General features: G+C 39.1%; 1 protein-coding gene across 4 annotated transcripts; it reads left to right on the forward strand.

Annotated features, from left to right (window-relative positions):
- The first annotated feature begins 20 nt into the window (after positions 1–20).
- Positions 21–13,067, forward strand: HNRNPA2B1 (heterogeneous nuclear ribonucleoprotein A2/B1). 4 transcript variants are annotated; one of them, XM_067470248.1, is made up of 13 exons: positions 21–212; positions 4,931–5,041; positions 6,701–6,847; positions 7,560–7,770; positions 8,094–8,195; positions 8,274–8,354; positions 8,495–8,557; positions 9,047–9,166; positions 9,792–9,914; positions 10,667–10,749; positions 10,912–11,829; positions 12,106–12,210; positions 12,781–13,067. In XM_067470248.1, exons 1-10 carry the CDS (start codon positions 36–38, stop codon positions 10,726–10,728), a joined length of 1,197 nt encoding a protein of 398 aa, XP_067326349.1. In that variant the 5' UTR covers positions 21–35; the 3' UTR covers positions 10,729–10,749; positions 10,912–11,829; positions 12,106–12,210; positions 12,781–13,067. The 4 variants fall into 4 exon arrangements, with proteins under 4 accessions (XP_067326349.1, XP_060638043.1, XP_060638042.1 ...); XM_060782060.2 differs by having other exon boundaries at positions 8,292–8,354; XM_060782059.2 differs by having other exon boundaries at positions 21–203.
- Positions 13,068–13,692: the final 625 nt, after the last annotated feature.

Here is a 13,692-nt window from a genome sequence, read left to right on the forward strand (position 1 = left end):
CCCTCCCCTTTCCCCCTTCCCGCTCGCCACTGCGCATGCGCCGCCGCCATTATCTGCACCGCCGGTCGTTAGCCGCTTCACGCATTTCGTCTCCTGCCGCCGAAGGAGCCAAAGCGCGCCTCCCGCCTCTCTTCCCTCACTCTATCGCGCCCTTCGCTGTTTCCTCAGCCGAGATGCCTCGCGGAGACCGGGAGAGCGACTGGGTGAGTGAGGTAACGGACAGAGTGGCTCGGTTAATAGCCGGCTTTTACTTTGAAGGGGGGAGGAAAAAAGAAACTCCGCCGCCATTGTGTCCCTGTGAGTTCGAGCGAGGGGAGAAAATGGCGGCGGCGCAGGAAGGGAAAAAGCGCGCGCACAAACAGGGAAAGGCAGCGCCTAGGCCTGATTTTGAAAATTGTTTCCAACAGAGCTGATTTAATGCCCGATTCCTCACCGCGTCATCCCTGGGATTTTGTTTTCTCCTCAGGGAAAAGCGATACAAAACAGTATTGATATGATTTTTTTAAATAAACGTCATTTACGAAGGGATTTTAAAAATATATTTTACTATATCGAGCCACTACAAAGGAGAGGGGTTTCGTTAATCCATCGCCTACCCATCCCCTTTTTGGCGCGATGACACTTCGTGCTTCTTCGGCTTTTTCCGGAAACCGCAAAGAATGGATTGTTTGTCCGTTCGGGTTTTTCCGGAAATCGCCGAAGGGGCTGCGAGGGGGAATCGGTATTCTTCGGCAGTCTTCCGGAAATGGCCGAAGGACCCTCCCTGTGGTGACGAAGCGCCTTTGAGCTGTTGTCGCACACTGCACGATCACTTGTAAAACATTTTTTTTAAATAACGGTCGCATACTTCAGTCTGAAGTAATGTTTTGAGGAAAAGGGCCAAAACGGGGAATGAACAATTCGATATGGTTTAATAAATGGACATCAAAGTATTTTGTTTAAAAATGCGGAGGGGAGAGGAATGGTGAGGTAATTTCCAAGTACGTAGCAATCAAGGCCGCCATAGCACGAAAGACGAGTCCTATTCTCGAAGCGCGTTACTCCAAGCATGGTGCGTAGCATAGGAAGCTGAAGCGTCAGCGCCCCGGGTTGGAGATTGCGGCGCGCCTGCGCGAACTGCGGCAGAGTACGCCATTAGCGTAGGTCTTGGAAGCAGTGACGCAGAAACGCTGGGTGGCGCACTTGGCGCGACTGGGATGCTTCTAATGAGGCCATTGGGGAGGGGGAGGAAGGTTCTGGAAAGGCCCGCAGCGGTTGGGAGGGGGAAGCGGCCGTGTTAGTCTCTGGCACCCCCCTTAAGCCCCCCCCCCCAGGCCCACGGGCCATAGTGTGGGTCAGAGACCGTCTCTCTTTGTTCCTGGCGGGGAGGGGGGTGCTATTCGAAGACCTCCGCCTGCTCTTCTCCGCCTCAGCGCGAGAGCGGGCAGGGTGCGCGCGCAGAAGAGCAGAGCAGCCTTTCGTGGCCTTCTGGGAACGACCCCCCCTCCCCCCGCCTCGTCTTCTTCGGCGCCATTTTCTCTCCTACTCCGCTGAGGACTTGGGATTCACGGGGACGTCACATGGCGGAACCATTTTCAGCGGGAGTTCAGCAAGGGGGCGGGGGAAGGATAATGTGCTACGTAAAAATACCTAACACGAACCGGTTTTTTTGTCGTCCCCCTCCCAACCAGATTTGTCCAGCAGAGTTAGTTGATCACGCCCCATAAGGGCTCTTCCACTAAGCTCTATATCCCAGAATATCAAGGGAGAAAATCTCACATTATCTGAGTGGGGTTTCAGATAATGCATCTGTGTGGAAGGTCCCTTCCACACAGTCCTATATCCCTGAATTTCAAGGCAGAAAAACACACAATATCTGCTTTGAACTGAGTTATTATGAGTCCACACTCAGATAATGTGGGATTTCTGCCTTAATATTCTGGGATATAGGGCTGTGTGGAAGAGCACAAAGAGTAACCGTTTTTGCATTGCACCAAATCTTCTGAGGGCCTTTCTGCACATCCCTATATCCCAGAATAACAAGGGAGAAAATCCCACATTATCTGAGTGTGCTTTCAGATAACCCAGTTATCTGTGTGGAAGGGACCTAGTTTTTGCATTTTCTAGAACAATTGTCTCACCAAAGGCCCTTCCAAACGCAAAAACTAGGGCCCTTCCGCATAGATGTGTTATCTGAAACCCCACTCAGATAATGTGGGATTTTCCCCCTTGATATTCTGGGATATGGAGCTTCGTGGAAGAGCCCTTAGTTGATTACGTATGGGGCGTGATCAACTAACTGAACAAATGTAGTGGTGGTGGGAGGAGGGGGGGAGAGGGACAAAAAAAAGCCCCTCTGAATTTCAAGGCAGAAAATCCCACAATATCTGCTTTGAACTGAGTAATTAGACTCCACATTCAGATAATGTGGGATTTCTGCCTTGATATTCTGGATCAGTAGTTCTCAGCCAGGGGTCACCAGATGTTTTTGGCCTACAACTCCCAGAAGTCCCATCCAGTTTACCAGCTGTTAGGATTTCTGGGAGTTGAAGGCCAAAAACATCTGGGGACCCCAGGTTGAGAACCACTTTTCTGGATATTTGGCTGTGTGGAAAGGGCCAAAAAGTGCCTTTTTGCATTGCACCAAATCTTCTGAGGGCCCTTCTGCAGATCCCTATATTGCTGAATATCAAGGTAGAAAATCCCACAATATCTGCTTTAAACTGGGTTATCTGATTCCACACTCAGATAATGTGAGATTTTCTCCTTTGATAATGTGGGATAGGCTGTGTAGAAGGGCCCTGGTTTCCTTTAACATTGCACCACTTTACTGTAGCAATTTGGGTAATCTTCCATCCTGTTCTCAGCTTGACCACATTTCATAAAAATGCAAATTGCTCACCTGAAAGTTGTCTGCTGGCAGAAGAAATGAAAACAAATTACCTCTATTTGTTGGCGTAGGCCCCACCCACACTGCCATATGAGTTTACATTGCCATATAATCCAGTTCAAAGCAGATAATCTCGATTTTATATGGCAGTATAGAAGGGATAGGTTGGGATTCTGAATCTTGTTACATTTGTGAAAAAATAATATGCTTTTATAAATTGCTTCAAACAAAAAATGAAGTTAAACTAGATGGGCTCCTGAAGTTGAATGTTTGACAGATAGTGTCAAATCCAAAATGTAGCCAAATGAAATAGGGGTTTTTTTGTATATATTTCTGTATTTTTGGAGATATAGTGAGCTGTGGGTCCATGTGTCAACCTAATTAATACCTCATTATTTAGCATATGTTTCTGCATTTCAGTTGAGAAAGATGCAGGCTTTCCTACTTGGCTGCTTGCATCTGAGTAATTATTTAGGATGCCTTACACTCTGTATTAACATTTAAAGACACAAGAGCCTAAATCCAGGTACTAATCCCAGTAAGAATAGACTCAATGAGGCTGCATATGTAGGAGTAGTAGTTGGATTTACAGCAAGGAATTGCAACTTCTTTAAAAAAAACCCCACAGTGAGTGGCACACAATCTAAAATGTTTTTCAGTGGCTTGATATTTTTAGGTGAATATTGTATCATTGTAACTGATTTGTGTTCAGACACTTCAAAATCTTTTTCTCACTTATTTTAAATAAACATAATTGATACAGTCAAGAAGTCAACACAGTTCATGTCATTCCTGGTGCAGGGGAAGAAAAAAATTGTCAGGCCATTTTCATAAATAAGGGCGCTTAAAACAATCAGATAAGAAATGCAGGGGCCCAATCTTTTTTCTTTTCTTTTTTCTTTGCAGGTTAAGCATAAGGCAAGCCTCTTTGAGATTACTTCTGTGCGTTAGGAACGTGAAGCTTGCTGTTTGAGCTGTGAAGGAAGCTTGCAGTGCAACACTCAGGCTGAATTTTTTTATTTATATATAGCAGAGTTTCTTATTGATGTGGAGATTGCCCACTTTAGCATTAAACTTACAATTTAGCAATGGCTTACTTAGAAACATAACATGGATATATAGAAGCACTGGTCTGCCTGTTTATTAATTTTTAGATTGCCAGTGTTGTATGTTGAGAATATAAAAAGATGTGTAGTTCCATGGTCATTATAACCGAAAGGAGTTTCTTTTGTAAAACTGTAAGAGACAGATATCTAGAACTTGGCCATATCTAAGACAGAACTCATGCCTGTAGACATGTTTGTAACATTTCAAGATACTTCTGTAAGCAGTTACAATAAATAAAAAATATGTATTAGTTTGTGACACTTAAGTATCTACTAGGGGCATAATTATTTATTTATTTATTTATTGCTTGCACTTATTTACCGCCACTCTCAGCCCAGGGGGCGACTCGTGGCGGTGAAATAATAATACCTTAACATTTCAGGTTATAGTACTTCTGTTAAATTTTAAGATGTTTTGGCTCATGAAAGTTATTCCTTTCCTTGCCTGCTAAGGAGAGATGGGTGTGAAAGCCACCTAGAAAGTTAGGTGAAGTTCACAAGGCTTTGACAAGGAAAGAGAATAACATAATTACCTGGTTGCTTGGATAGCACACCTACACATAACTTTTATATACTGTTAGAGCCAAAAATAAATCAGGACTGCTACTAGCGACAGTCTAAGACTACTCAAGCAATTAGAAATATATTTTACACCATATCTGAAAAATCTTTTAAGATTTTCATTTCTATTTTTTCTGTAAGCATAACAGAACAGATTATCCATATTTGGTTTCCAGTTAGATTAATACCTTATTTCATGAATCCATTTCTAAAGGAGGTTTTTCTGTTGACCATCAGAACTTAAGATTCTGTATTTTTAATGTGTTATCCCAAAAATGTGTTTGGCCAAAAAGATAATATATTCCCTAAATATGTTGGGGAGAGTTCAAATCTGGCACTGTGAAATTATTTAGTTTGTGCTATGTTGTTATTTTTTTTTTTTTGTTTGTATTAGAGGGAAAAGGAGCAGTTCCGCAAACTGTTCATTGGTGGCTTAAGCTTTGAGACAACAGAAGAAAGTCTGAGAAACTACTATGAACAATGGGGCAAGCTAACAGATTGCGTGGTAAGTTGTATGTAATCATATTTCTTTGCAGTTTTGAATTGAATTGGTTTAAGCCAGGGGTTCTCAAAATTTTAAAGCCACTGAGCCCTTTTTGAAGGAAAAGTTTCTCATGGATCCCCAAGAAACTTTTGGAAACTGGCCACATTGCAGATGGATGGAGAATGTTTGTGATAACTATTTTTTTAAAAAAAATGAACAAATGGGCCCTCTGCAGGGCCTCTGACTGCTTCATGCAGCCCTAAAGGTCCACGGAGCAGCATAGTTTGAGAACCACTGGTTTAAGCAATCTGATCTTTGTACTAACCTTTAGTATAGTATTAATACACACTTTAGTACAGCATTTTAATTAAATAAGGAAATAGATTATTTGTGGTAACAGCAATTGGGTTTTTTGTTGTTGTTAATAAAGATCGTAAAGATTAGGTTGGAAAGAGCTATAGGCTATCATGGTCACTATAAAGAATAACATACCTGTAGCAACCAGAAAGTATAAGTTTAATTTTAGTTTAGCCACAACTAAGCGTGTCGCCCATACCATGAGATTGGTCATAACTGTGCTTATTGGAAATTACTTTAATTTTGGATATCAAAATGTGGAGTTTCCTTGTCCCCCATTGGCCACATCATGTTTTTCCTTTGTTTGATAAAGTTCTGTGTTTGATGATTCATGGATCATTAAAAAATTATTGCAATTCCATCAGTTGGGGGTGGGGAGCATGTGTATTTTGTCCAGACTGGCCTACTCAACTTGTGTGCCTCTGATAGATGTTTATCTATAGCTGCTTCCTGGATTTTCTTCCCATCAAATAATTTTGATTGCACTGTATTCAGATTTCAGAAACGATACTCCTAGTTGTATATTAATATTACCATGTTTACTCAAATCTATTGCTCACCTTTTTGTCTAAATTACCTTGCCTTGGTGTTCTAACACTGTTGTTTTGAAAGAAAAAGTTCTAAGCATACAGCCACTGTAATGCACACCTTTGGAGGCCAAATTACAAAGAGTGCACTTTTTAGGCAGCAAATACTTTTTTTGTTTCAGGGTTTTGAAAATTAAATTCAATTGAAATTCAATTAGTAAATAATAAATGGGAGTGTTTGATTTTGTTGGGGTGGGGGCAGATGTGTTCAGGAATCTGTGAAGAAAGGTACAGCATATTGAAGAATCTAAGAAAAATGTATATTACAGTATGAGTGTAGTGTGCGCCCAAACTATACTTAAAAACCAAATAAACAAGCATTAATTGTGGGGCATTGAATAGTACAGGCGCTGAACATGATTATTTACTACAAAGAAAGCTAGGTCTTAATGAAAATTCACCACTATGGAATTTTGCTTTTTAATAAATATTTAAATGTTTTTGTGCTGTGGAATAGAGTTATGTCAAATGGGTGAGCTCCAAAAGGTAGAGTCCTAGTCAAATTTGATGTCTTTCATATGAATAGAGATGACCCTCCTCTTACCTTTCAATGCTTTGGAGGAGGTTTCTACAGGTGAACTTGGAAGCTTAACGCAACAGGAAATAGTGTATATCCCTGAAAATACAACTGAGTTATCGATGCTGGGAAAGTAAGAAAACACCAAAAGAATAAGTACAGAGGTAGTTGCTTAGTATTTCAGAAAATATCATAATTGAAATTCATATTTCTTCTTAGGTAATGAGAGACCCTGCAAGCAAACGTTCACGAGGATTTGGGTTTGTGACTTTCTCTTCCATGGCTGAAGTTGATGCTGCCATGGCTGCCAGGCCTCATTCAATTGATGGAAGAGTAGTTGAGCCTAAAAGAGCTGTAGCCCGAGAGGTAAGCTTGTTCTGAGACTGGAAGACTCCAGTATGCTCTCTTTTCATTGCTTACCGTGCCTTTTAAAATAGTCAGGTGCAGTTGAGCTAATGTGCAATTGTACTGACCAATTTAATGCTTTTGAGTGTATTTGAGTGCTAAACAATTGTCACAACAGTAAATACTAATAAAATCTTGAAAATTATTTAAATGTATCTCTGAAGATAAGGTGGGCAATTGGGGAAAGGAGCCACAGTAGCATCCAGGAGACTTTTTAGAGGACTTCAAAGCATAATCTTTGAGCCCCCAAATTCCTCTAGGGAATCAAAAGGGCATTTCCCTCAAACGTATGGACCTTGGGCCATTTCAGACCCAGTTTTAACTAAATTGGTCCACAGTTGCACAAAACATGTTGGTAATGCTCTCAAATGCTTAAGAGGATTTTTAAAAACTCTTGCTTGATCCTTGAAGTTCAAAGGGCCTCCATACTTGATGAAAATGCCCACCACAAGCTGTAGAGTGCTTGGTGAACATTTTGAAACAAAATTGGGAATAAATTGATTCCCTGGGAACTGCATTTGTTAACTCTTATCCAAAATAGCAAAGAGATTCATACATGGCAGCTCTCATTGTATTGTCAAAATCCCTAACATTCAATGTAGCTTTAATAAAGATAATAACTCAAAGACACAATTTGTTTTAGGTTATTTCACAGTTTAATTTTTTTTAAAAGGAATCTGGAAAACCTGGAGCTCATGTGACTGTCAAAAAGTTATTTGTTGGTGGAATTAAAGAAGATACTGAGGAACATCACCTTAGGGACTACTTCTCGGAATATGGAAAGATAGACACAATTGAAATAATTACAGACAGGCAATCTGGCAAGAAGAGAGGCTTTGGATTTGTAACTTTTGATGACCACGATCCCGTTGACAAGATTGTGTGTAAGTAAATAAACAATAAGTAGCTTTAGAGTTACTGGATTTGGTTCTCTTGAATTTTCTGATACCATTCTGCATATTTAATATGTCAAAATAGATACCAGATGTGTGGGTTTTTCATTATTATTAAATATATGAATATTTAAAATTATAATATTTATAAACATTGAAGTCATTCGGTTGCTGCACTTTATTTCTCTGGCTTGGGTGAGAGCTCTGTTTAATAGCCAAGAACATCAAGGCTTTTTTTTGTAGGTAGGGGTCAGCTTAGCTCATACTGAAATTGTTTCAATTTGCATTTAAGAAATTGTCTTTTTTTGTTTTAGTACAAAAATACCACACAATCAATGGTCACAACGCAGAAGTAAGAAAAGCTTTATCTAGACAAGAAATGCAGGAAGTCCAGAGTTCAAGGAGTGGGCGAGGAGGTATGTTGTGTATTGTGTTATACTTTATGTTAAGCATTTGCAAAATTATTTAAAGTTGAGCATGTAAAATACTTGCAGGGAATTTTGGTTTTGGAGACTCTCGTGGAGGCGGTGGAAACTTTGGCCCAGGACCAGGAAGCAACTTCCGTGGTGGATCTGGTAAGTCAGATTACTGCCGTCTCTCTAACACCTCTTTCACTTATCTGTGATACTTTTCTTACCAGTCGTTGCTCTGTAATCAACATGTGGGGGAAGCACTGGGTTGACAGTCGATAATACTAATTTCTTACTCTTGACAGATGGCTATGGAGGTGGCCGTGGTTTTGGTGATGGATACAATGGATATGGTGGAGGACCAGGAGGTTGGTATAGTTAGATTCTTTCATTTGAGAAGCTATAGCATAACTGCAGAGTGAAGTCACAATGAATTGAGGGGCATTTGCGATGCAGAAATGTTAAAGACGAAAGCAGTCTGCAAAAATGTCTATATGTATCTTATTTTGAATTTTGTTTACCAAACAATTTGCTTTGTTCTTCAAACTCTTTGCAGTTTGCCAGAACTTTTAGGAGCTCTATCTGCAAAAAACATTCAGAAGTGACACATTCAAATCTTTTTTGGGTTGAATGTTTATCATTTAAATCTATACTCTTGTCAGTTGCAGGATAATATTTTCCCATCCCTTAACTACCCACACTACTACTGTGAAGAGCTTTCTACCCTTTCAGTGCTATTTTTAGAGTTGCAGAAGTCATTTGACCAAACTCTGCTGTAAGATACTACTTTCCACTGTATTTACTATATTACGACTAACTACAGAATCTAACATATTCATCATTTAACTTTCTGATAGGTGGCAATTTTGGAGGCAGTCCTGGATATGGAGGAGGAAGAGGAGGATATGGTGGTGGAGGGCCTGGATATGGCAATCAGGGTGGGGGCTATGGAGGCGGCTATGACAACTATGGAGGAGGTAAGATAGGACAATAATCTTGAGGCTTTATGCATGTTTCATGTGGGCAAATAACATTTTCAGTGCTATTGATAATCTCAAATCATATTTTTAAAACTGCAAGAGTGAATTAAAAGGTATTTCATTAAGTTTTGGCAGGCTAGCAAAAACATGTTGCACTCTTGGGAGAATCATCCCTCTACCATATATAGGGTATTTCCTTTTGAGCTGTTTGATGTGAAGTGTTTTTCCTACATAGAGCAGTAAATAGCAGGAAACAAATTATTTTGAAAATGTATGGAGTGTTCATCTTAAATTGGAGTAGGAAATATTTAGCCTTGCACAGCTTGTTTTCTGTGACACATTTGGGTAGAAGGGATTTTTAAAAAAATAGGATTGTAGAAGCAGGAAAGGACTTCTTTTGCATGCCACATCCGTATCTCTCCATTGTAGATTTGGTAGAGGGGAAGAAGAGATAGGTAATACAGGCAGAGGCAGGGTGTATGGCGTGTGTTGATCTGCCTTTATCAGGCAGCCTCCACTTGATCTTTCATCAGCATATAGATAATGATATAGATTGATTTGATTGTGTAGCAACTTTATTTGCTGGTGGCATTCGGTTATTATGAAAAAACTTTTATTTCAGGCAATTATGGAGGAGGAAATTACAATGACTTTGGAAACTACAACCAGCAGCCCTCAAACTATGGTCCAATGAAGAGTGGAAATTTTGGTGGAAGTAGGAACATGGGAGGACCATATGGTGGAGGTATGTTGCAGCAGGACAGCTATATATTTCCCAGCAACCTTTGACATAGGTAGAGCATATAGTAGAAAATTATTAAACTACCATGCAAGAAAGGAATGTGATTTTTCCCCCTTCCATACTTTGAGTACAATTTGTGCTTGTGACTCTTCTATCTTTCTAAATGTGATGGCTCCTTTCAAAGATTTCTTCTGTAGATTTCTCTTTCGTGGGAGGGTCTTGTCTCCAGAAGGGAGACAAGACATTGTCTTCTGCGGCACTAAAATTCTTGCTAGTTGTGACAGATTACCAAAGGGAGTGATGTCTTCCCATTGCAACTCTGTACCTGAAGGCTTTCTATTATGTTTCCTTTGTAATAGTTAATTCTGCTATTTCACACTAAGCAGAAAGTTAGGAAAGAGGACTTTCATGGTGATCTCAGTTAATAAGACTCAAACTTGTTTCTTCTTACACCACCCTTTCTAGAGTTTGTTGAGCAGTCAAATTATCACTGATCGTTGGAGACGTAGATATGCACCATTTGAAATATGCAATGGCGTTTTGTATTATAGTATTAAAAACTGAGAGGCAATTTTGGTGTTCTGAATTTTAGATTTCATTCATTAGATTTGGGTAGCCGCTGTCTCTTTTATTATTGTTCTATATGCCCATGAAAGCTACTGAAAACATAAAATTTGGTTTCTGTTTTTAATCTACCCTGATATATGTGCTGTTGCTCAGTATTGATTTTGCCTTGTCCAATGTCTGAAATGCAGGAAACTATGGTCCTGGAGGAAGTGGAGGAAGTGGGGGATATGGAGGGAGGAGTCGTTACTGAACATCTGAAAGCTTTTCATGGGTGAGTGTACCACTTTAAATGCTAAAATTGCAGTATTTCTTGATTTAGTTGCAGGGGTAAAAAAAAGCTTTTAGGTTCATATTATCTTTCCTTTAAAAATAAAACTGGGTAGATGGACAATTTCATAACCTATTTTTTTACTCTTTACTTCTGTTGAAACAGGCTTCACTGTATAAATAGGAGAGGATGAGCCCAGAGGTAACAGAAACAGCTTCAGGTTTTCGAAATAACATTGTTAAGGAAACACTTATCTCAGTCATGCATAAATATGCAGTGATATGGCAGAAGACACCAGAGCAGATGCAGAGAGCCATTTTGTGAATGGATTGGATTATTTAATAACATACCTTACCGTGGAGGAAGGATTGTAAAAAATGCCTTTGAGACAGTTTCTTAGCTTTTTAATTGTTGTTTCTTTTTAGTGGTCTTTGTAAGAGTGTAGAAGCATTCCTTTGATAATGTTAAATTTGTAAGTTTCAGGTGACATGTGAAACCTTTTTAAAAAAAAATTCTCAAAGTTTTGAAAAGCTATTAGCCAGGATCATGGTGTAATAAGACATAACGTTTTCCTTTTAAAATTTTAAGTGCGTGTGTAGAGTTAAGAAGCTGTTGTACATTTATGATTTAATAAAATAATTCTAAAGGAAATGCTGTGTAATTATAGATTTATTTTAATAATTACATTTTAAATTAAGGCAAGGAGTGGGTAGTAGAAGGTCCCACGAATATACAAAGTTACTGTTGTACATGTACAATGTTGGTCAGATAATGTGTTCTGTAAATCACCAGGTTTAAAATACCTAGATAACTTAAGGGATATCTCTGCAAGGAGAAACACCTTTTTAGATCTTTTAGATGCTGCTTCTTCAATGGCAAGGGAAGGAAATATCCCCAGCGAGGTACTCTTCCAGGGACACAGGTCTAGTGCAAGAGAACTCTTGAGAACGGCACTAAGTTCAGCCAGTCTTAAAAAGCTGTGCTGTACTTCGGCAAAGCTTTAACTACCGTAGTTTTAAGGATGCCAACGAGAGCTGAGGGTGTAGAGCAAAATAGTTCTAAGCTTCAGTTAAACTTCTTTAGGTAAGATCTTATTTACTTTTTCTTTCTTAATATTCGAAAAAACAAGAAACTAATACTATATGACAGTGTACTGTTTCAGTATAGTGGTTATGTTATCTAGTTTAACATAGCAATGAACCAAGTTAACAATTGTATATTGGAAAATTAAGATTTCTATTTTTATTTATTTTGGGGGTGTGGGGTTATATTCTGTTTTTTGTTCCTTTGTTTTGCTATTACATTTTCGTTTATTTTAATTTCAGCTGCTTAACCTATCTTTTCCCCTATGGAATCTAGCTCTATGCATCACGGACAAGCAATAGACCTGCTGAGCAAATGAACCAGCCACGGGTCCATTAATACTTTGCAAGGGTTCCATCCCTGCAATGGTTAGTTAAAATGGTATGTTATAACTCACTTACACAGTACACATTTTCATGTTTCTGACTTGCATTTTCTTAAAAGCCTAACTGCTTGAATTCTGGATGTAAAATAAGATAGTTGTACGCATTCAGAGCAGCAAAGTCTTTTGCTTGTGGGAATGACTGTGTTCTACAATTTAGGTTTAAACATAAAGTTAATGTAGAACTTCCGATGTGGGAATACATTTTGTTTCACCTATTTGTAGCAGATTGTTCTTAAAGCTGTGTAAAAAAACATCAATAAGTTAATAACAAGGATAAAATATTTACTTGGTTTAATTAATAGTTATATTTGCAGATACTCCATGTTCATATTTATGGTTATCTCTGAAACATGACACTGAGCATTTTGCTTCGATTGGCACCGTGTTTAGTTTTGTACAATTGCAAATCAGTCACAGATTTCTGTTCTGCTTAAAAAAAACTTGCCTATTACAATCTGCATATTTGAAAAGGCCCGGATTTGCCTCATTTGTTGAAATTTTCCAGCCAGTAATACAAAGAGGCATACTTGGTAAACATCTTCAGATACTTTCTTTTTCTTTGGCAGGAAGGTGCCAGGCTGCAGGTAACTAATGAAGAAGTGGTCAACCACAGAAACCTCAAGAAATAAGATATTTCTATTGTCATCACAAAATACTTGCTTTTACTTGTTTTAAAAAAAAACACCTGGGAGTTCAATTACTGCAGCCTGCTGTATAATGCTTTTTAAAATACATAAAAGTACAGTTGTAACTGTTTTTAAATTTCATTGGGCTAGGACATCAAGACTAACATGGACAGTAAATTTTGTCATATTTTTTATAAATGATATAATAAAACTTTTATATAAAAATACTCCTAGTCTGATAACCTTTTGGCACATCACGTGGTTAAACCACAATTATCCCATGACATGGGACATGTTTTGTGTTTTCTGAACTAAGTCTTCAGTAATGCAAATACTTGATTGAATGATAGCATACCTGCTAATAGTGAATTCCCACTCCGGCTGTACAGCAAAATAAAACTGCAAATCAAAAGCATGGGGGGGTGGGGGGGGGGGTGGGGGGGGGGAAGAGAACCTTAAAAAACATCACTCACTGAATATTGGAGATGGATGAACAGAGATGGAGTGTCCTGAAAATATATGAGGATGGCTTGCTTCTGCAGTGTACCCTACACAACATTTGGTAGATCTCATGAGTAATCTACTAATGGCACAGGGAAAGATACTATTGCAAGAAGAGTTATAGAATCAGTTGTGCCAATGTCCTCCATCAAATGAGAAGACTTTTCAAATGTGCCTCTGCATTCAACATACATTGCATTCTTCTGGAAATAAACTAGCTGTAAATAAAAGTCACTGCTGGGAAGTGATAATATTTGTAGGTCTAAATCTAAGCTGGAAAATTGCATTATGTCAGTGAATAAAAGTCACCAACTGTTGGGTACTTAGCCGCCCCCCCCCCCCCCCCCCCCA

Source organism: Anolis sagrei, chromosome 6, assembly GCF_037176765.1.
Source record: "Anolis sagrei isolate rAnoSag1 chromosome 6, rAnoSag1.mat, whole genome shotgun sequence".
In the NCBI taxonomy this organism is placed as follows: Eukaryota; Metazoa; Chordata; class Lepidosauria; order Squamata; family Dactyloidae; genus Anolis; species Anolis sagrei.